General features: G+C 42.7%; 1 protein-coding gene across 2 annotated transcripts; it reads right to left on the bottom strand.

Annotated features, from left to right (window-relative positions):
* Window positions 1–55: 55 nt before the first annotated feature.
* LOC127300585 (bifunctional aspartokinase/homoserine dehydrogenase 2, chloroplastic) lies at window positions 56–13,522 on the bottom strand. Of its 2 annotated transcripts, none has more exons than XM_051330716.2 (19): window positions 13,365–13,522; window positions 12,543–12,608; window positions 12,100–12,164; window positions 10,914–11,291; window positions 10,125–10,213; window positions 8,696–8,999; window positions 8,458–8,510; window positions 7,957–8,162; window positions 7,656–7,743; window positions 7,467–7,580; window positions 6,734–6,832; window positions 6,463–6,657; window positions 5,811–5,893; window positions 5,070–5,295; window positions 4,482–4,627; window positions 1,626–1,761; window positions 889–972; window positions 710–802; window positions 56–558 (listed from the first exon to the last, which is right to left on the bottom strand). In XM_051330716.2, the coding sequence occupies exons 1-19, from the start codon at window positions 13,442–13,444 to the stop codon at window positions 310–312; spliced, it is 2,754 nt and encodes a 917-aa protein (XP_051186676.1). In that variant the 5' UTR covers window positions 13,445–13,522; the 3' UTR covers window positions 56–309. The 2 variants fall into 2 exon arrangements, with proteins under 2 accessions (XP_051186676.1, XP_051186677.1); XM_051330717.2 differs by having other exon boundaries at window positions 10,914–11,288.
* Window positions 13,523–24,446: the final 10,924 nt, after the last annotated feature.

Raw genomic sequence — 24,446 nt, 5'->3', positions numbered from 1 at the left:
CACATTATGTTGGAATACATAAGGACCATGTGAATAGAAAAGAGCCAATGTCATCTGATGTAGAAGAGGCATTATTATTGCATTGACAATTCAATAACAATTCTGGCATGGGTGGCGCAAAAAGAAGCACCTAAATCCGAAGAACAAACACCTACACACCCCCTACCAAGGAACAGCACACTGGAAGTCATGTAAACCTTATTTGCTTTCCTCGCACCTATTCAGAACAAAATGCTACCACCTCCAATATAGAATAGTACATGTTGGTATCCATCAACCTCCACAGATTTATCAATACGGTCACAAAGTCTACGAGGGAGCGCCGAGGTAGGACGCTAGACGCAGGATGTCACAGAAGACACCTCCAGCAGTCACCTCCGCACCTGCACCCGGCCCTCGCACTATCAGCGGCTGCTCCTCCTTGTACCTTGAGGTGGTGAAAGCGATAATGTTGTCGGAACCAGATAGCTGGGCGAATGGGTGGTCCCTCTTGTACCTCTTCAGCTCTACTCGTCCCTTCTTGTTCAGCACGTCCACGACTCCAACGTACCGCAGTACCTTCAGGTTAAAAGAACTGGATCAGCTCTACTCGATAATTTTTGGAGACATCCAGAGTAGATGGAATGAAGTGTGTGCCCGATAAAAGCTAGATAAACAATACAACTCAGAGAACATGTGGGTGATTCAAGAAAGTGAAAGGTTTACTTACTTCGCCTGCAGCCTCAGCATCATGGCGTTGTGTGGCCCAATCCTGATCAAACGATGGTAGCTTTTGCATATATTCATCTGCCGACAAGCATGACTGCATAGCAAACCCAGTTAGGAAGTGTAAAACTGTAAATGTATAACAAGGTATCGGCTGTTATGAATATGATAACCAATTCTTACCTTAAGCGCTTCTGGAACAAGGCTCTCTACAGGGATATCCGAAAGCTCAAGTCTCAAACCAGATTCCCTAGCAAGGATAATGACCTGCTCCACCAAAAGGCAACAAATTATAGTGAACAATTGACAAAAGAAGTTAATGGAAAACATAAATTTCTAAAATGAAGATGTACAAAAAAAATTATTCAAATTATTAACCCAGTATATTTTTCTTCCATTTTTACCCAAGTCACCAATGAGTGTACCATTTGTCATAATTATGTTCTGCTTTGCAGACATGACCTTGTCTACCTAAACAAGGAAAAGCTAGAAACCTCATGGCGTAAAATTTGAGGTGAACATTGCCTTTGAAAAGCAGTTGGAAGAGCAAGCTTGATTGAAATTCTAACCAAAAACAAGTAAAGGGATCCTGCCAGAGAAATGGGCCAAGTAAAAGAACGTGGAACTTTGGACAAAGGCTCCAAGGTCATATCTAGTACCCAATATCACCCTCACCCCAAGAGTATTTAACTTAGTTAATAGGGAGGACTTGGTCAAAATCAAATAGAAGTTTCAAGCTTATTGTTGATACAGAGATAGGAATCAGAAATGAGTGGCCCAATAAGATATATCTAGCCACCGCACCAAATATTAAATACTCCATCCGTTCCATAATTCTTGTCATGGTTTTAATTCAAAAGAAACAAAGGGAGTAACAGCCAGTATTAGTGACAATATTTTCAAAAGAAACTAAGATCTACCTTTCTGGCAACATCTGTTCCAGATAGATCATCTCTTGGGTCTGGCTCTGTGTACCCAGCTTCTTTTGCTTCAGTAACAACATCACTAAAACTTCTTGATCCTTCAAAATTGTTGAAAATATAACTCAAAGTTCCACTGCAATTTAACAGTCAACAAACATTGTATCAGCCAGCATCTTACTATGTCTACTGAACGTGCAAAACACTAGCAGTGGGCACTTGTTTGCCCTGCTGCTATTCTCTTGTAACTGAAACATGTTTTTATCGTGCAAAACACTAGCAGGATGACAGATGGATTGACGGTCGCTCTGTCAGCCAAATTGCCCCCGAGCTCTACGCTTGTATCCCTAAAAGGCGTCGGAAGGCAACCTCCATCAGAGATGGGCTGATCGACAACAGATGGGCGCGCGACATCCACGGCGTGCTTGGTCTCCAGGAGCTGGGCCAGTACCTTATGCTCTGGACACAGGTGGAGGCGACTGTCCTCACAGACCAACCAGATCAGCTCGTCTGGCGTTGGAACGCAAACGGTGTCTACACGGCGAAGTCCTGCTACCGGAGCACTTTCCAGGGTTCCAGGGCCTGCCCAGCCTGGAAGCTGTTGTGGAAAACATGGGCGCCTCCGCGCGTCAAATTCTTCCACTGGCTGGCTAACAAGGACCGGTGTTGGACTGCGGAGCGACTACGTCGGCGAGGGCTGCAGCACCATCCTCGGTGCCTGTTATGCGACCAAGAGGCCGAGTCCATGCATCACCTCACCTTGGCTTGCCCCTTCTCTAGGCAGGTTTGGTACGACACTCTGGCCTGGCTACGGATCCCTTGTCGGCCACCTGACAGCGAGCCTACCCTCCACGATTGGTGGACCACTGCGAGACAGCACACGCCGAAGCCTATGCGAAAAGGCCTTGCAACCGCCACGTTGCTCGTGCCATGGTTGATTTGGAAGCACCGAAACTCCTGTGTCTTCGATGGTGAGCAACCGTCCATCCAGAGCGTGAATGACAAGATCAGGGCGGAGGCGGCACTTTGGGCTAGAGCTGGAGCCCTTGGCCTTCGCGCCGTCCTACCTGTAGACTGGGATGTACACTAGTTTTTTGTTTTAGCTGGGTGTCCTTCACCCTCCACGGAGGGTGACCTTGTAACAAACTGTTCTCCTTCTTTGCAATGAAAAGAAACGCAATGTCATTGCGTTTTCTCGAAAAAAAAAAAACATGTTTCTCCTCTTAATGAAAAAAAAAATGTGCTGAAGCTTTTGAAATAAACTATCTATTAATGAACAAAAAGAGCATATATTCCTGCAAATAAACTTCCAATGGCGCATTTCGTGGATTACTAAAACAACATTTTGTAAAATAAGAGAGTAAAAAAAGAGTAAAATGCATCACAAGTCCTACAACTATTTGTGGGGTGGCAAGTTAGTCCGAATACTATGAAAATGCACATTTGGGTCTTAAAAGTTTGTTAAGTGTGTCATGTAAGGTCCTACGCATGCCACATCAGCTTTGACTAATGCAATGTGGCAATATTTTCCACATACACCCCCAAAAGCCTACTCTTCTAATTGTGTGGCCCTTCTCCTTCACTTGCATCCTCTCCCTTTCTGTCCCCTCCGCAAGTGCGCATCTGTCACCCAAACAAAAAAGGGAGTGACGACCAGATCAAATTTCTCTGGTCCAGAGTCTGGAGGACGCATCACATCCAGCAAGATGGACATATCCTAATGACACGGTTTAATGCGCAACCACCGCAGTGGCCCGGTTTAATACGCCGCCTTCAACCGTCAAGTCCACGCGCCCAGACCAGTTTATCCGCCGCCTTGCGATTGGCTTCTTCCACAACCACGGCGGCGGCAGGGCCACGCTTGATGCCCTTGGGGTCTCCTCGCGCCAGCTCTTGCTCAGCACTCTCGTGAACGGTGGGTTGCTGGACTTCTCCTTTCGACTGCCCCCATCATTTCTCAGCGTGTTTGTTATACAGTACCGGATTTGACCTTGTGGAGACACAGTGGCGGAGCTAGAGAATATAGCACCAGGGTGCCTACCGGTGCCAAAACAGAGAAAACACATATTTTTCAGGGTGCGCAAATGGTGAAAAATTGCTGTTTTGCCAAGAAAAAAATTTCTACCCGATATCCAGTGCAATCCTCTAGCTCCATGTAGATCCCAGTGTGGAGACGTGTGGCTGGATGCTATTGGTACTTTCAGTCTTGGACGATTCTAGCGTCCAATGACAAGAGTAAGACAATATTTCAATCTGACCGTATTAAATTATCTTGAAGAGTCATGGCGTTGCAGCTTCCCATCCGCCTAACATGCTGAATTTCTTGGTACTCAACCATTGTGCATTCAGAATGTTAACAACACTGTTATCCGTAACTGCATAGTCATGAGGTTAGCCATGACAAGATCATGGAGGTCGAAACAAATATTGATGGCCCAGGCTTGGCTTCGATCTTTCTGGTCTGCTTGCTTCAGCTGGCTGATTGTGGTTGTACCAGCCAGGATCTGTCCCACGCAGCAGGGAAACGGAGCGATTATGCCGAGAGTGCAGCTGGCCATGAGGGGGTGGAGAGGAAAGGAGGGGAGAAGATGCATAGGAAGGAGAAGAGTCACACAATTAGTAGAGGATACTTCTTAGGGATCTTTTTGTAAAATATTGCCACATGGTGGAGGCCAACCTGCCACACGTGCAAGTCAAAGCTGATGCGGTGTGGGTAAGACCTCGGGTGATACACTTAACAAACTATTAGGATTTGGATGTGCAATTTCATAGTATTGGAACTAACTTGGCAAACCTTGAATGTGGTGCATTTTAGTCAAAATAAAATCCGATTGTGTTCTTCAAGCATACACACACCTGAAAATGCCTTCAATACGCAATATCTTGTCGCCTGTTTCCAGAAGACCTCGCAGGGTGCTAATGATTGGGAGGCCCGCACCAACAGTTGCTTCATAAAAGTAATGAGTATATGATGCACGCTGTAGGGTTCTTAGCTTCAGATACTGTAAACACACACACAAAAAATTCTTAGTTGATAGAATCCAGCAGACAAACTGGCATGCAGAGGTGCAAGGTAGTAAATACAGCGGGTTGGCATTGATGTGTGTGTTTTGATTCTTAATTCTGAGAGCAACAAGATCTCAGGTAGAGTTTAAGATACCAAGCAGCCATGTTTCCACTCACTAATATTCTGTGACTGGGCATTCAAATAACTGGCTAGTTATCAGGATTTTAAGGGGTGGAGTGCTTGGAAAATTATCATCATCATTCTTGTCTTCTTCCACTATATTTAGAACATATGTACCAAATTGGACTTAATCCATTTAAAGCTTGTAGTTTGATGATAGTCAATTGATGGGCAGTCCATGATGATTAGAAAGCTTAAATTTTATTTCAAAATTAACAAAAAGCGGGAAAATTATGTTTAGCCAGCCAAATATTTACCTGATCAAGTGGCCCAGAATTTGCCTTTTTGTTTGGCGTGATGACATGGATACCCTTCTTCAACCAATCATAGTAGTGAGAGGCCACATCTGCGTCTGCTGTGCAGTCCACCAATACTTTGTTTGGAAACACATGGTTCTCAGACAAATGGCGAACAAAATTAGCAAGATCAGCGGGTTTTGCTTCCTGTTGTAGATTTTCTTTCCAACTGGTTAGCTCGACCCCTCTGCACACAAAAAAAACCCAGAAAAAACTATGAGACATGCAAATGAAGAGAAAATGCAATACAACAATATAATAGCAAAACTGAAAACAAAATGATGGACCAAGTTATTGGGTTAACAAAACAGTGTTGGTAAGACAGGGAAAAATATATCAACAGTGGTTTGTATCTAATGCAAAATCTGTCATGATCCTACCTAACTATATAGCTGATTCCTGGAAATGCATTTCTCAGACAGAAACAAATATAATTTTAATTCAACATTAAATAACTCCCTATCTATAGTACTAGGCCATTAACCATTACTAATGCATCATAATGAAGGAGCAAACAAAAGTGTAATGGGCAACCAAGAATTCCAGTTACATGATGCCATTGACAGTCATGAGAAAATTCACCAAAAGACGAGGTTTATGGGACAGCACCCACTTTTAGTTGCATAAAAGCAGCACCCAGATAAAAGCAAACAAGCAATTAGTTGACAGAGGGGGTGAGCGAGAGAAGATTCAGTTGCATACGTGTCACTCAAAAGCATCCTGCTTGCACCAGTTATTCCGATGACACGCACATCAATGTTCATATTTTCCTTGAGAACTGCTACCTGCACAGAAGTTGAATAAGTTTTGGCAAGAAGGAAGTACATAGTTGCACATATTAGATATAATATAGGAAAATCTTAGCATTTCCTTTCCAATATAATATAGGCAAATAAATGAATTGACAAAAGGATTATTTTCACTGCATGTACGAACTAACCGAGAGAAGTACCACTATACACATACTGCTCACCGTTAATAACCGATAGTTATTTATTATCTTGTTTATGCACATTCACTGGTAGAGACACAAAATACCACTGTATGACAGAGGAGGTTGACTACATCAAAATGACTACTTTATCATTGAAAACAAAATACGCAGGATTTTTTAACAAATTACACTGAGAGCATTGTTTTTGCAAGAAAACTTCAAATGAAGAGTGGCAGGCTGGCAGCCTCTTGTCATTTTTGCAACGTGTTTTACCAATAGATATTTCATCACTGAAATTCTTGAAACTCTCTTTTGGTGGATATACATTTTATAATCCTAGGAATGAGATGTCACAACTCCAAAATAAATTAAAATAATTGAATATTGCAGTGCATAATATGAGTATCAAACACAACATACCTGTTCCCTAAGCTGGTTAAGGAGTGTTGCCCCAATCAAACCAGGTCCAATTATCCCAACAGCAAGTGTGGTTTTTGAGAGGAAGAACCTCGAGTGCGCAGCTCTGAGAGCCCTGACACAATCTTCTTGCTTCAACACAACAGTAATATTGTACTCGCTGCAACCTTGAGCTATAGCTCGTACATTAATGTTTGCCTGCAACAATTGTTACAGGGAAAATCAGTCCAGTATCAAAGGCAATCAAAATTTTACCAATCAAAACTATAAGCACCTTTGCTAGCGCATCAAAAAGGATTGCACTGACTCCAGGAGTACTTGCCATTCTCAGTCCAACAGCAGCAAGAATGCTGCAACCCTGAATGACTTCAACCTGAAAAAGTCATGCGCAAGGCATGAATTTGTTTGGTGTCACACAGTGAAGACTTTGCTACGCATTTGCATGACAAAAATAACTTCTTTAGCAAAACATTGGCAAAGATTACAACATGATACTTTTCAAGTTTATTATGTTTGTTTTGATGAAAAAATCAAGAAATACGTCATTAAGAAAAGGACATGACGAGTACTTCGAAAATTATTACAGCATATCTATAGTGCTGGTGCTGTGTCAGATTCTCTCAACTTTGTTTCGACATGTCTATTCTCCTAACCATGTTGTCCATATGGAAAGTACATGGAAAAAGTCCATATTTCAACCTTGAACTCTTGCAGAAATTTGTTTTAATAGTGGTTTTAATACTTCATTAAGAAAAGGACAGGACGAGTACTTCCAAAAATTATTACAGCATATCAATAGTGGACTATTTGGATATTTCAAGGTTGCAGTTCAAACAGTTTGAGTTCAGGGTTGAAAAAATGAACTTTTGCCAAAGTCAGCTTTAAAATTGGTCTTTTTAAAGTTTGATACATCTAGAATAGAGAAACTATTACTACTAATGTTTAATAAAATAACACTATTTGGTGGAATTTATGTAAAGGTCATGCTATTCAAAGACAAGAATCACCTTAGATAGCCTTCCTGCTGCTAATGCCTCGCGAAACCTAGCATGCAAAGCTGCAGAGACTGCTGCAACTTCCTTTTCTGGAACAGCAAAGCATATCGAGTGTTCACTGCTAGCCTGCACATAGCTTACAGTGAGGAAGAACCCTAGTGAATTGTATGGAGATTCAAAAGATTGAAAGATATGAACTACCTGAGATATCATGATGACGTTAGCTCCAACATCTTTGACAGCACTAAATATGGCATTTGCTGTACCTGGAACACCAGCCATTCCAGTTCTGCAAGAAAGTTATGGAGATCATTAAATAAATAAAAGAAACCAATTTTAGTAATACAAAGTCATGACATCTGCATGTATGTCAATAGCTCTATGAGATGACCTTATTAGGTCTTTTGAAGAGCATGAAAGTACAGTACTACAGTATCACAAAGATTAAGAACATAACCAGATTATACAAATTACGAATCAAGAACAAACGGTACCAACTTACCCTTCAACATTAACAAGGGCTAATTTATCTATAGTGGCAAATGATTTGACACAAGCATCCAAATCAGCATCTTCATTAGCAGGTTGCTTGCAAATCACGGTTCCAGGGGCAGAGAGATCGAACATGTTCCTAATGACAATGGGAATATTGTCTTTCATCACAGGTATAATGGTCCGGGGATGCAATACATTTGCCCCAAAATATGACTGCAAAGAACAAATTCAAGTTAGCAATTAGGTTTGGTGTGGGAGATCAAATAGCTTCGGGTGCAGGAAATGAATGAATTTAGCGCACATGGATCCCACTATTGCTAGGTTCCCATTCCCAGCAAGCAAGTCCAGCTCAACCAAAGACTTCAAAGTGACGAAACATTCTTTTTTGTGGAAGAATCCCTGCTGCACATCATGCAGCTTTCCACCCCACTGTTGTGTCGCCGTGCTCAACTTAGGAAAAGCTTGAAAAGCAATACTATGAGCAAGCGTTCAAGAATAGAGAAATTACCATTTCCCAGGCCTCCTGGTACGATAATGTGCTTAAGATCACAGCCTCGCTGACTGCATAATCAAATGATTGTCAATCAGATATATATAATTAATTCCCTTGTGCAAGGGAATCATAGAATTCCGTGCACTAGATACTCCCCAAAAATATTATGTGTTTGTCAATGCTCAACACAGCAAGTTGAAAGAATCCAATGGAAAATATTTAGTTCAAAAGCACAAGGCCATGTGAGACAAACCTTTTCTCGGATCGGCACTAAATACCCCGTCAACATCAGTCCAGATAGTGACCTGGCCTGCCCTAACAAGAGAACCAATTATTGCTGCTGAGAAATCGCTTCCGTCCCTTTTCAGAGTAGTAGGGATGTTTTCAGGGGTACTCGCAATAAAGCCAGTAGCAATTATTATGTCAGCGGGTTGGCGCGAAAACCATTTCTGGAGTCGCTTCTCAGATTCCACATAATCAGGATCTACCATGTCAGGACCACTAGGTTTTACAACTAGAACTTCTCTTGTATCCATCCAACTACAAGATGCTCCAGACTGCATAATTTAGATCAGACAGTACAGGTCAGTGCAATAATTTTACCCTTTTTAAGTGAACATCTGAGTGCAATAATTAAGCTACCGTCTTTACATAAATTTTGGCATTAGGAAAAAATAGCATCAATAACCCACTGCTCCTATAGTTGAGTTTAGTCACAATATTTTTGCATCTTCACAGTACTGAACTATAACGATATGGTGGTGGATGTACATCCTGTAAGGTACTTTAAGATGAGGACTAAACTAGAACATCATGTGAGCCTCCGAAATTCACGACTCATAACAGGTGTATTGTTAATTCAGCACATGTGACAGGCTGGGAGTATTAATTTAAGCGCAAATGTTATTGTGTTGTTGTGGTTTAGTTAGCCATTCACATAAGAAAGTGCAACTCCAAGTAGCATAGAAAAAATTGAGACATCTGCCAAGTGCATGCTGTAGCGTTCATACAATAATAAACTCAGAGCTTGCTTGGCAGCTATCATTTCGCGCCAGAACCGTGGAATTCAATCGAGATTCCATACCCAACTTGTTTGGCTGCCATGGGATTGGAACCATCATTTCAATTGGAAATTCCAGCGAATGCGTATGCTATCTTAAGTCAATTCCAGTCCCTAACCCAGTCATTCTTCTGGAGATCATTTAATTTCATAAATCCTTGTGGCAGCCAAGAATGGTTTTTCAGCTTGGAATTACAAATTGGACAAATGAAATGATGGCATCAGTATCATTTCATTTGTGCCAAATGAAATGAAATGAGGGGTGCCAGCTTGTTTGGCCGCCATCATTTCCTGCCGGAATTGTCCTTTTTAATTGAGATTCCATACCCAATGTGTTTGGCTGTCATGGAATTGGGATCGTCATTTCAACTGGAAATTCCAGCAGATGGGTGGTACGGTGTATTAAGTCAATTCCTGTCCCCAACCCTGTCATTCTTCTGGTAATCATTTCATTGCATAAATCCTTGTGGCAGCCAGACATACTGTTCCAGCTTGGAATTTCAAATTTGGACAAATGAAATGATGGCATCAGTGTCCTTTCATTTCATTTCTAACAAATGAAATGAATTAGGGGTGCCAAACGAGCTAATTATATAACTTCAGAAGCTTGTTTCATGTGTACCTTCTGTATAGCATAGCATAGCATCTGAGATGACCACAACTCTCCATGCCCAACAACGAATTCAGAGAAAGATTCTGTTGCATGTCCAGCTGCAAATAAATATATAGAACCACAATATTACACATCTATAAGATTACGACTTACACATTATTTCCCATTTACTCCAATGGCAGCAGGTAAGTCAACCATTAGTAAGACGGAAGACGGCATATACGAGAATACTAGTCATTGGTCAAAGACGTGCCCAAATAGTTATAACTGATAGTGTTCTGACTGTGTATACACAAAAAATGACATAAAAAACAAGATTGCATGTCTTTCTAAAATGAAGTTAAACTAGATAAAAAAAATGTAAACATGCTAATCAGCACATGGCTACCCTAGCTGGCAGTAAATCACATGCAAAGGCTGTCCCCAACTAGTTCCCGTCAATACTTCAAGTGACCAGATGCACATGTATGTAGAGTGATAGTGGGGAGTTTGGATAAATGTGCCACTCAAATGAATATAAACCAAAAAAATATAAGCTTTTACAAGAAATAAGTTCAAACAAGCCGATGGTGCTTGAGCTTCTGATGAAAATTTAATAAAGAATTAAGAACTCAGGATCTAGCAGACATCAACAATCTCCCCACAACAGCAATAGCAACAAAAGAAAGAATTCAACAATCAGTGAAAGAAAATACTTTCGAGAGACGTTATACAAAAGCCATACTTTCTAAGGACCTAATCAAGACTAGCCACTCAAAAACAAAATACCATGAAATATGGAGAATTAGTATTTCAAACCTATATAAATGGCACGAAGCATTGCTCTCAGGTTACTGATGTCGGAATGCAACTGAGACAAGAATCTTGCAAGATCTTCTCCATCTAGAAGTTCCTTCGCTGCAGACATATGCTTCTCAAAAACTTTATCCACTGCTTCTGTGTAAGAATCGTCCCTTGACTGAGCCTTATGCACGAGATTGTACATCATGTCAGTAACTTTGGACATTGCAGATACAATGATCAGCTTTCTCTCGGAGGAGTCACCAAGAACTACATCAGCAACATTCTGAATTCTCTGAGGTGTTCCCATGCAAGTGCCACCAAACTTGTGCACAGACCACATATCACCTTTTGGGAGATAAGTACTGACTTCAATTTGCTCAACTGAAACTGCTGCTGCAAGAAACAGGTTGGATGCAAAGGAAACAGCAAATCTTAGATAGATATAGATACAACATGCATGTCTGGTTGATAAAAAGGTTAAAACTGCATGTGAGTATGTACACCTAATATATAACAACAAGCAGAGCATATGACACTGGAACTGAGATGGAAAAACAGAAATGTACGGGAAGCAAAAGTAGATGTCTCCAAGAATGGAGACAAGGGGTTGCTAATGGGAGACATCCTATTTGGGCCCAGTGTTATGAATTGGCCCTCCTGACCATATTTATCTGCTTCTGCCCCTGATGTCCCCAAATAAGTTGATGCTACATGATTGAAGCTTTGTCTTATAACAGGGTTATTGAGATGGACAATACCAAACTTGTTCATGGCCTGTGGACAGGCTGGGTTTGGAAAATGAGGGGTTAGCTGGGCCTACAGACCAGTCAGCAACTACATTGTATTTATATTTTTAATTTAATTGGTCATTTTATCATTAGACATGACAGAAGCTAATGTATTTTTTAAATTAAAAAAAAGTATGCTACTGTTTGGACTTTGGTCCCAATGCAGGTTGGGCTGAGAGGCCAAGCATTTGCGGCAGCCAAAACTTAACCCAGCCCATAGCCAAGCCTTTGACCAGCTAAATATGGTGAGAAAATACAGTTGTCGAGAAATAGTAGAGTTGGTGGCTAGAGTTGAACATTTATAAGAATTTTTATACGTGAAGTCATTAAACAAATCTTCACTGCAAGATGCATTGGGAGTGGTAATATAGAGTTGATGAACACAAACAATGGGCTGACGGAAGGCAAATTACCAGCTGCTGGTGTGAAGAGATTCTTGGAACCATGTCTTTGCGAACTTCCTTGAGAGTAACCTATCCTGAACAAGACAGTGACCAAACAAATAAGGAATATTAACTGAAATTTGGCAAGGCATAACTGACACCAAAATATATATGGTAGAACTAAACGCAGATAGGGGAATAACACAGGACTTGAGAAGTTAATTACTCCAGAAAGGTTGAGAAGACTTTCCAGGAATAATTTACTCAGCAGCTTTAATAATGCCAGAAATAGAAGATTGGGCATGCAATGAGGCTCGAAATGCCAAGTGCAACAAAGTGAAATAGGCGGACGAGAGCATGGCCCTTGTGCATTTGGGGGATTTGTACACTAGCTAGATAAAAATTAGGCGGATCATTTCTAGCTGAAAGTAAATTACTAATTGGCAACAACATTCATTGCACGAAAACACTACCTTAGAGCTCCCAACAAAGGTCGGTCCTGATTTCTCTCACACTTGACACATTGTGAAACTGCATCCCTGAAGATTTTTCAAGCAGCATAAGGTTAGTCTAAGATTATACACATTGAAAGAGCGGCAGTGGAAACTTGTGAATAAAAGAAACAGTGACAGAGGTGCAGAATGTGCAATCTAAGAAGATATGACATCTAAACTAGATTGAATATATTTAACTTAGCCCCACTGTAAGTTCACAATCATGTTATTGATGCAACATCTATCATTAATAATCCATCTGTTTCATAACTGAAGCAGACTGATATATGAAGCAGGAGTTTTAACTTGTGACTGCGTTTGGAAAGAGATGAAAATTTAGGCATCGATGCGGTCTCCAACATAAATCTTTGACTGATACCTTTTCTCTATGTGTATGCTAGTAGGAAATTATTACGAACATGTATTATGAAAAATACTACTCCTGGAAAACTAGTAATACTATTTTCATCCAGCCAATACGAATATTGTTCACTTATGAAGTGTCCATTTCAGCTCTAGAAAATCAAGCAAGGCTATCCACACCGTAAAACGCACAGCCTCGCGCACAGCATCGTCCATTACCAACAGTACATAAGCTCCGTTTAGGCATGTAATTCTAAATCACGTGAGCCAGAAAATTGCGACCAGGGGTCAACACATTACCGGCGCAAGACCGCGCCGGTCTCCGCCGGGCCCTCGACGCGCCGATGCGATCGAGTCGGCGTCGGAGCTACTCGCGCCACGGAGGACCCTACATGTGGACGCTAGCGGCGAGGGAAATGAGGAGGTCGGTCCACGAACCTGGCGGAGGCGGAGGAGCGGGGCCGGCGTCTCGCGGCGGCAAATGGCGAGACGTGGCTCGCGACGGCGAGGGACCGCATCTCGCGGCGGCGGCGCGCGAGGGAGGGAGGGAGAAGGGGGAGAGGAGTGGAAGGGAAAAGGCAGGAGGCGCAAGACGCCAAATAAACCCTGCTTTAACCCACGCGCGCAGGCAGCCGCTTTCTGGCTGCCGAAGCAGATCGCCGTCATGTGCAGTATAGTAATCACGAATCTTTTTGGATTTCCGTGAAATAATTTCCAAGATTTGTTCAATTTGGAGCTTAGCAAACAGGTGGCCTCAGCTGGTAAAAAAATGTGATTAATCTTTTTTATTCATTTAATTTAATTAAAATTAAATTGTTGAGACTGGCTTGGGGTAGCCGCGCGAGGGGATGTCGTGGTCGGGTTCCGATGTCGATGTAGCCGCAGGCGAGGTGGTGTGAGAGGAGAGTGACGGAGACGCACCGAGGCAGTCGTGGAGATGGTCGATGCCGAAGTCGATGCAGTCTGAACCGTCGAGGACGAAGTGCAACCATAGTTTTGCCAGAACCAGGGGCACGTCGGGGACGAAGGCATACTCTGATTTTGACAGAACCGAGTACGCATAGAAGAACTCGGCGATGACGCAGTCGAGGCAGTCGTAGAGGCGATGCCAATGAAGACGCCGTCGAAGCCGATGAAGACGAGGCGCCAGTCCGAGCTTGCCAGGCCCAGGGACGCGTTGGGGACGGAAGCACGTACCGGTGTTGCCGGTACCGGGTGTGTGGGGGCAGGGAACAATACAAAGTGCGCGCCATGTCGGAGTAGACTAGCAGAGGAGGTCTCGACGACGGGTGTCGGAGTAGAGAAGCATGTGGCGTAGTCGGGGAAGAGGCGAGGACGTTGGCGGCAAAGCTGTAGTATACGAAGACGTAGAAGGCAGCTAACCCAGCGGTGACCTGGGGTGGTCATTCTGGACGCCTAGACGGGCGTTGCGGTGGTCGGCGAGCCCAGCGCGACCTAGGTTGGAGGCGCGACGGTGGTACATGAAGTAGGCGAGAAAGACCCGGCGGCGTGACAAAGACCATGCGCGTGTTAGAGATATGCCCAAGAGGCAATAATAAAGTGGTTATTATAATATATCTTTATGTTTATGATAAATGTTTGCATACCATGCTATAATTGTATTAACCGAAACATTGATACATGTGTGTTATGTAAACAACAAGAAGTTCCTAGTAAGCCTCTTGTATAACTAGCTTGTTGATTAATAGATGATCATGGTTTCGTGATCATGAACATTGGATGTTATTAATAACAAGGTTATGTCATTAGGTGAATGATATAATGGACACACACCCAAATAAGCGTAGCATACGATCACGTCATTAAGTTCAGTTTGCTATAAGCTTTCGATACATAGTTACCTAGTCCTTCGACCATGAGATCATGTAAATCACTTATACCGGAAGGGTACTTTGATTACATCAAACGCCACTGCGTAAATGGGTGGTTATAAAGATGGGATTAAGTATTCGGAAAGTATGAGTTGAGGCATATAGATCAAGAGTGGGATTTGTCCATCCCAATGACGGATAGATATACTCTGGGCCCTCTCGGTGGAATGATATCTAATTAGCTTGCAAGCATGTGACAAGGTCACAAGAGATGACATACCACGGTAGAGTACTTGTCGGTAACGAGGTTGAACTAGGTATGGAGATACCGATGATCGAACCTCGGACAAGTAAAGTATCGCGCGACAAAGGGAATTGGTATCGTATGTTAATGGTTCTTTCGGTCACGAAGTCATCGTTGAATATGTGGGAGCCATTATGGATCTCCAGATCCCGCTATTGATTATTGGTCGGAGAGGAGTCTCGATCATGTCTGCATAGTTCACGAACCGTAGGGTGACACACTTTAGGTTTGATGTCGTTTTAAGTAGATATGGAATATGGAATGGAGTTCGAATGTTGTTCGGAGTCTCGGATGGGATCTGAGACATCACGAGGAGGTTCGGAATGGTCCGGAGAATAAGATTCATATATGGGAAGTCATTTTCCGGGGTTCGGAAAAAATCCGGTGTTTTGACCGGTGCTTCTAGAAGGTTTTGGAAGGACCGAATAGTCTGGAATATTGTGGAAGGTTCTGGAAGTGTCCGGGACGACCCGGGCTGTCTAAGGAAGTTTGGAGGGTTCCACAATAGGTGTATCCATGTTTTCCTTAAGGGTTAAGAAGTTTCCCCAGAGGCAGATTCGGATTTGGCAAAAGAGTCCTCGTTATAGTAGGTTTCGGCTGACAGAAACCTACCGAAACTCTCCCAAACTTTGGGGGCAGGTCTTGGACGACCCAAGGACCTTTTCCACCTATAAAAGGAGGGCAAGAGGAGCCCCAAGAGGTGCACAAGTCGCAGCCCTAGCTCCCCCTCTCCCAAACCCTAGCTACTCCCTCCTCCTTCTTCTCCCGCAGCGCTTACGACGAAGCCCTACCGGAGATCTCCACCACCACTGTCATCATGCCGTCGTGCTGGCGGGATTTCGAGGAGGATCTACTACATCCGCTGCCTGCTGGAACAGAGAGAAGGACGTCGTCATCAACACCGAACGTGTGACCGAGTACAAAGGTGCTGCCCGACTGTGGCACCGTCAAGATCTTCTACGCGCTTTTGAAAGCGGCAAGTGATCGACTGCAACAACAACGAGATCTAATCTCGTAGGCTTTGGAAATCTTCGAGGGTTAGTCTCATGATCTTCTTGTTGCTACCATCTTCTAGATTGGATCTTGGCTTGTTATTCGTTCTTGCGGTAGGAAATTTTTGTTTTCTATGCTACGAATCCCATCAGTGGTATCGGAGCCGTGTCTATGCATAGATTGGTTGCACGAGTAGAACACAATGGTTTTGTGGGCGTTGATGCTTTTGTTGCTTTTAGTTAGAGTACTTTGCATCTTGCGGGATGGTGGGATGAAGCGGCCCGGGATAACTTTACATGACCGCGTTCATGAGACTTGCTCCACGCTCGACATGCAACTTGTATTGCATAAGTGGCTTTGCGGGTGTCTGTCTCTCTCACCATAGTGAAGATTCAATCTACTCTTTCTATTGGCAACACCAGTATCACCGTTGTGGTTCATGTTCGTAGGTAGATTAGATCTTACTCGAAAACCCTAAACCACGTAAAATATGCAAACCAAATTAGAGGCGTCTAACTTGTTTTTGCAGGGTTTGGTGATGTGATATGGCCATGATGTGATGATGAATATGTATGAGATGATCATTATTGTATTGTGGCAACCGGCAGGAGCCTTATGGTTGTCTTTATATTTCATGTTGTAGTATTATTTTAAAGTAGTTGTAATAGTTGCTACACACGGTGAACAACCATGAAGACGGCACCATGGACCTTGACCCTACGCCGACGATGATGGAGATCATGCACGTTGATGATGGAGATCATGTACGTGCTTTGAAGATGAAGATCAAAGGCGCAAAGACTAAAGGGCCATATCATATCACATTATGAATTGCATGTGATGTTAATCCTTTATGCATCTTATCTTGCTTAGATCGCGACGGTAGCATTATAAGATGATCCCTCACATTAATATCAACATAATAAAGTGTTCCCCCCTCGTATGCACCGTTGCTATAGTTCGTCGTTTTGAAGCATCTCGTGATGATTGGATGTGATAGATTCTACGTTCATATACAACGGGTGTAAGCCATGTTGCACACGCGAAAATACTTGGGTTTGCTTGACGAGCCTAGCATGTACAGATATGGCCTCGGAACACAGGAAACCGAAAGGTTGAACACGAGTCATATGGATGATATGATCAACATGTTGATGTTCACCATTGAAGCTACATCATCTCACGTGATGATCGGTTTTGGTGTAGTGGATATGGATCGTGTACCACTAAACAACTATGAGGGATGTTGTATTAAGTGGGAGTTCATTAGTAATTAGATTAAAACATGAACTAATTATCATGAACATAGTCTGAATAGTATTTTGAATTAAATTTGTAGAGTTGACATCCGTTATCTACAATTCGCTAGTCTTGTAATTGAGATAGAAATACTGTTAAGTCTGACAAGAAACTTTACGGACTGGTACTGTATTGTTAAAGAATCAAGAAATGATAAAGTCCTATTGCAAACTTTTAGTAAACCTCACATTGCTGATTCAAAGAACAATGGTTTCAATTAGTACCTAAAATCATCTTGTCTCCGTGAAACTTGAAGTTCACATCTGTTTGAAAAGTAAGGAGCTGAAAATTTTGTTTTCAGAAATAAGCAAGGTATGAGATATATGTGATATCTAAGACCATATTGCAAGGTGATAGAATATAATTTAGTGAGACTACATAAACTCATAAGTTTTATGGGAATGTACGAAGGTTGAAGACGCTAGGTGATAACCCACAAGTATAGGGGATCGCAACAGTTTTTGAGGGAAGTAAAACCCAAATTTATTGATTCGACACAAGGGGAGGTAAAGAATACTTATAAGCCTTAACAACTGAGTTGTCAATTCAGCTGCACCTAGAAAAGCACTAGTAACAGGGGTGATGTGAAAGCAGCAGTAATATGAGAGCAATAGTAACAAGAATGCTGACGATGCAAGAATACGTAGGCAATGGCACCAGAAAATAGTCGATACTACTTCCAATGACATGTAGAACGAGTATATGATGATGAGAGATGGACCGGGGTTCCCAGCTATCTACACTAGTGGTAACTCTCCAATAACAAGTGTTGGGTGAACAAATTACAGTTGGGCAATTGATAGGATTGAAATAGCATTAAGACAGAACATCAATTTATTAATCATGTAGGCATGTTTTCCATATATAGTCATACGTGCTCGCAATGAGAAACTTGCATGACATCTTTTGTCCTACCAAATGGTGGCAAATGGCCTCAAGGAAATCTACTGGCAATTAAGGTACTCCTTTTAATAGAGCACCGGAGCAAAGCATTAACACTTGGTGAAAACATGTGATCCTCATATCACAGCCTTCCCCTCCGGTTGTCCCAATTTCTGTCACTTTGGGGCCTCGGGTTCCGGACAGCAATATGTGCAAACAACTTGTAGATACAATCTAAGCAATAATTATTATAGAGTTTAAATCCAAGATCATGCCACTCGTGCACTAGTGACAAGCATTAAACACAACAAGATTGCAGCAACAATAACTTCACGAACTTTATAGATAGACTAATCATAATGTAACAATCCATCGGATCCCAACAAACACAACACCGATTACATCAGATGAATCTCAATCATGTAAGGCAGCTCATGAGATCATTGTATTGAAGTACCTGGGAGAGAGAGTACCAACTAGCTACAGCTAGAACCCGTAGTCCATGGGGGAACTACTCACAGAGCATGATGGAGGCGGTGGCGTCGATGGAGATGGCTTCCGGGGGCACTTCCCCGTCCCGTCGGCGTGCCGGAACAGAGATTCTGTCCCCCGAAACGGAGTTTCGCGATGGCGGCGGCGCCCCTGGAGTCTTTCTGGAGTTTTGTCAATTCGTCTCGAGTTTTTAGGTCGCGGGGGATGATGACCCACAAGTATAGGGGATCGCAACAATCTTCGCGGGAAGTAAAACCCAATTTATTGATTCGACACAAGGGGAGACAAAGAATACTTGAAAGCCTTAACATCGGAGTTGTCAATTCAGCTGCACCTGGAAACAGACTTGCTCGCAAGAGTTTATCGAGGTAATGCAGCTTTCTAGCGAGTGATAGTGAAATAACAGCAGCAGTGTAACAAAGACAGCAGTAGTGATTATAGTAAATAGCAGGATTAAAATATTGTAGGCACAGGGATGGATGACGGGCGTTGCATGGATGAGAGAAACTCATGTAACAATCAAAGCAGGGCATTTGCAGATAATAATAAAACGGTGTCCAAGTACTAAGCAATCCATAGGCATGTGTTTCGTATATAGTCGTACGTGCTCGCAATGAGAAACTTGCACAACATCTTTTGTCCTACCAGCCGGTGGCAGCCGGGCCTCTAGGGAATCTACTAGAAATTAAGGTACTGCTTTTAATAGAGTACCGGAGCAAAGCATTAACACTCCGTGAACACATGTGATCCTCACATCACTGCCTTCCCCTCCGGTTGTCCCAATTTCTGTCACTTTGGGGCCTCGGGTTCCGGACAGCGACATGTGTATACAACTTGCAGGTAAGATCATAAAACAATGCATATCATCATGAAACAATAACATGTTCAGATCTGAGATCATGGCACTCGGGCCCTAGTGACAAGCATTAAGCATATCAAGTTGCAACAATATCATCAAAGTACCAATTACGGACACTAGGCACTATGCCCTAACAATCTTATGCTATTACATGACCAATCTCATCCAATCCCTACCATCCCCTTCAGCCTACAACGGGGGAATTACTCACACATGGATGGGGGAAACATTGCTGGTCAATGGAGAGGCGTCGGTGGTGATGATGGCGATGATCTCCTCCAATTCCCCGTCCCGGCGGAGTGCCAGAACGGAGTTTCTGGTCCCGAGACAGAGTTTTGCGACGGTGGCGGCGTACTGGATGGTTTCTGGCGACTTCGACTTCTCCTCTCGCGTTTTTAGATCGAAACCCTTAAGTAGTCCAGAGGGGGCGTCAGAGGCCGGCCGAGGGGGCCACACGCTAGGGCGGCGCGCCCCCCCTCCAGGCCGCGCCGGCCTAGTGTGTGGGGGCCCTGGGCCTCCCCCAGGCTTGCCCTTCTGGCTCCGTGATTCTTCTGGAAAAATAGGCCCTTCGACATAAATTCCGGGGATTTTCCTGAAAGTTGAATTTCTGCACAAAAACGAGACACCAGGGCAATTCTGCTAAAAACAGCGTTAGTTCGTGTTAGTTGTATCCAAAATACACAAATTATAGGCAAAATAATAGCAAAAGTGTTCGGGAAAGTAGATACGTTTTGGACGTATCAACTCCCCCCAAGCTTAGCTTATTGCTTATCCTCAAGCAATTCAGTTAACAACTGAGTACGATAAAAGAACTTTCACGAACACATTTGTTCATATGATGTAAATATTCTAATGATATGGACAAGTACTTAGGCAATTCATAATAAGATACATGCCAATAAAATCATCTAATAGCTATGTCAATCATGGAAAAGGTACCAACAAATTAATAATAAGCATCATGAATCATGTCTATCAGCAGGATTGCAATGTTCATAAAAGGGTATGATAAAGTGGTATCTCGCTTGCCCGTATTTGTACAGCAAAACATAAATGCGCGGGCACCTCTGAAGTTCATGGAAAGACTAGAAATAGAGATTGTCAAAGATAAAAGCATCAAAGTTATACCACAGTCAATCACATTTTGGGACAAGCATATTATACTAAGAATGACAGTTGTGCTCTCAAGAAAGTGCTCAAATAAAGGATGGTGACACAACATGAAAGTAAAAGATTGACCCTTCGCAGAGGGAAGCAGGGATTAACATGCGCTAGAGCTTTTCATTTTTAAAACAGGAGTAAAATTATTTTGAGAGGTGTTTGTTGTTGTCAACGAATGGTAATGGGTACACCAACTACCTTGCCAACCAGACTTTCAAGAGCGGCTCCCATGAAGGACGTTATTTCTACCAGCAAGGTAGATCATCCCTCTTCTCTTTTGTTTACACACGTACTTTAGTTTTATTATGGGTGACACTCCCCCCAACCTTTGCTTACATAAGCCATGGCTAACCGAATCCTCGAGTGCCTTCCATCAATCTCATACCATGGAGGAGTGTCTATTTGCAAAATTAAGTTGCTTACTGATGAATCAGAGCAAAACGTGTGAAGAGAATTATTAATGAAGTTATTAGTTAGGGCTGGGCACCCCGTTGCCAGCTCTTATTATGCAAGTCTGTCAAAAGAAAATGACAAGGTCGAAAGATAAACACCACATACTTTCTCATGAGCTATAAAACATTAACACAAATTGAGAAGCATTTTGAAGGTTTAAAGGTAGCGCATGAGAATTTACTTGGAATGGTTTGAAATGCCATGCATAGGTATTTATGGTGGACACTTTGGAATAACTTGGTTTTCAGGGGTTTGGAAGCACGAGCAGCGTTCCCGCTCAGTACAAGTGAAGGCTAGCAATAGACCGGGGAGCGACAATCAAGAGAGCAGTAACTGTCATAATCATGCTTGCGACAAAATAAATTAACGGAGGCATAAAAGTGATACAAGAACTCTGAGGCAAAGTAAATCATCGGGGCTTAATTGACTTTTGTTCAGTCATATGCATGCGTGAGCATGTGCCAAGTCGATTCAAATGAATTATTCAGAGGAGGATACCACAATGTCATACCTATTTATGAATAAAACAATGCAAGCAAACATCCATGACATGCTACTCATATTAATAAACTGGAGCTAGACATGAGAGATCATGAACTACTAGACTTTCTTAAATGACATATACCTCACATGAACCAACTAAGCATGCTCACATGGATGAGTATATGTACAAAAATGAAAACAAATAGAGTTCATACCAGCCTCTCACCACAGTCGAATTGTCGTAGATCGTCATTATTGCCTTTCACTTGTGTAGCTTGAATAATATGGAATGAAAACCACGCTCCAGCCACCAAAGACCATTGAAATCCATAATGAACTTTACAAAACCAAAGAAGAACAGCAAATAATTTTGGTGTTTTCGAATTGGAAACAAGAACAAAAGGAAACAAGCAAACAAAGCAAAATCTTTTTGGATTTTCTTATAGCAAACCAACGATAGCAAATAAAGCAAAATAAATGCAAGAAACCAAAATAAGCAAATGGTGAAGAGAAACAACATAAATATTTTTAGTCTTTTTGTGTTTTAGGAAGGAAACAAAGCAAAAACAAGAAAATGAAAACTAGAAGAGTCACATAAACACAAAGCAGCAGGAATTCGTCAAACTTGACAGCAGTATAGTAATTGATTTTAATAAATTCTTCCGCTGCCCAAATAGAAAAGTGTTCAACTAATGAAAGTTAGATAACAACTTGGGGAACATGCACAAAAATTGGTTTCGCAAAATAACGTTTTGGCTGTTTTTGAGAATTTTTTGGTATCAGTCCAGAATCTGTTTTCAGGCAGCACTTCCCCAATTATCATCTCCCTCTTATTAGAAAACCACTCAAAGAAGCTAAACAAGTATATACAAGTATCCAGCAACCATAATATGCAAAGAATGAGTGATGCCGGTATACCTCCCCCAAGCTTAGGCTTTTGGCCTAAGTGGAGTTCAACCCCAGCGAGGGTCGCTGTTCCACTCCGGTGGATCATACATGGTGTAGTCATAATAAGGTCCAGGTGCAGAAGAAAAGGGTGAAGGCTCCACCTGCCCAAAATGTTGATGCGAAGAACTTGATGCATCGGACGACGAGTCGAGGTGTTCCTCGGCCTCCTCCGTGCCGTCTCTTGCATGATGGTGAAGGAGATATGCCCTAGAGGCAATAATAAAGTGGTTATTATTTATATCTTTATGTTTATGATAAATGTTTATATATCATGCTAGAATTGTATTAACCGAAACATTAGTACATGTGTGATATGTAGACAAACAAGAAGTCCCTAGTATGCCTCTTAAACTAGCTTGTTGATTAATGGATGATTAGTTTCATAATCATGAACATTGGATGTTATTAATAACAAGGTTATGTCATTGTGTGAATGATATAATGGACACACCCAATTAAGCGTAGCATAAGATCTCGTCATTAAGTTATTTGCTATAAGCTTTCGATACATAGTTACCTAGTCCTTATGACCATGAGATCATGTAAATCACTTATACCGGAAAGGTACTTTGATTACACCAAACACCACTGCGTAAATGGGTGGCTATAAAGGTGGGATTAAGTATCCGGAAAGTATGAGTTGAGGCATATGGATCAACAGTGGGATTTGTCCATCCCGATGACGGATAGATATACTCTGGGCCCTCTCGGTGGAATGTCGTCTAATGTCTTGCAAGCATATGAATGAGTTCATAAGAGACCACATACCACGGTGCAGTAAAGAGTACTTGTCATGAGACGAGGTTGAACAAGGTATAGAGTGATACCGAAGATCAAACCTCGGACAAGTAAAATATCGCGAGACAAAGGGAATTGGTAATATATGTGTATGGTTCATTCGATCACTAAAGTCATCGTTGAATATGTGGGAGCCATTATGGATCTCCAGATCCCGCTATTGGTTATTGGTCGGAGTGAGTACTCAACCATGTCCGCATAGTTCTCGAACCGTAGGGTGACACACTTAAAGTTGGATGTTGAAATGGTAGCACTTGAATTATGGAATGGAGTTCGAATATTTGTTCGGAGTCCCGGATGAGATCCCGGACATCACGAGGAGTTCCTAATGGTCCTAGAATAAGATTCATATATAGGATGTCATTTTATGTGAAATAAAATGTCGCGGAAGGTTCTATGGAAGGTTCTAGAAGGTTCTAGAAAAGTCCGGAAGAAACCACCAAGGAAGGTGGAGTCCACAAGGGACTCCACCTCCATGGCCGGCCAGCCCTTGATGGGGTGGAGTCCCAAGTGGACTCCACCATAGGGGCCGACCACCCCCACATGGGAGGTGGGAATCCCACCTTTGGGTGGGAGTCCCTAGTTGGGCTAGGTTTCCCCCTCCTATGGAAGGTTTTGGTTTCGGGTCTTATTCGAAGACTTGGACACCAACACTTGGGATCCACCTATATAATGAGGGGCCAAGGAGGGGCCGGCCAACCCCTAGACCTCAAGCTGGCCGCACCACATAGAGTGGCCGGGCCCGCCGACCAAACCCTAGCCAAGCTCATCTCCTACATATTGCCCGCATAGCGTAGCGAAGCTCCGCCGGACTTCTACACCGCCACCGACACCACGCCGTCGTGTCGTCGGATTCAAGAGGAGCTACTACTTCCGCTGCCCGCCGGAACGGGGAGGTGGACGTCGTCTTCATCAACAACCGAACGTGTGACCGAGTACGGAGGTGTCGCCCGTTCGTGGCGCCGAACCGATCGTGATCAAGATCTTCTACGCGCTTTGCAAGCGGCAAGTGATCG

Source organism: Lolium perenne, chromosome 5, assembly GCF_019359855.2.
Source record: "Lolium perenne isolate Kyuss_39 chromosome 5, Kyuss_2.0, whole genome shotgun sequence".
Taxonomy (NCBI): domain Eukaryota; kingdom Viridiplantae; phylum Streptophyta; class Magnoliopsida; order Poales; family Poaceae; genus Lolium; species Lolium perenne.
The sequence above is the reverse complement of the archived record's forward strand: the minus strand, read 5'-3'. Positions and strand labels throughout refer to the sequence as shown.

Bases quoted from the DNA above. Each gene is read 5' to 3' on its own strand.
- LOC127300585 (XM_051330716.2), bottom strand. From the start codon at position 13,444: ATGCGGTCCCTCGCCGTCGCGAGCCACGTCTCGCCATTTGCCGCCGCG. The intron at 6,658-6,733 runs GTGCTTATAGTT...CAATTGTTGCAG, and splicing joins TTTTTGATGCGCTAGCAAAG to GCAAACATTAATGTACGAGC. The intron at 1,762-4,481 runs GTGTGTGTATGC...GTTAAATTGCAG, and splicing joins CGTATTGAAGGCATTTTCAG to TGGAACTTTGAGTTATATTT.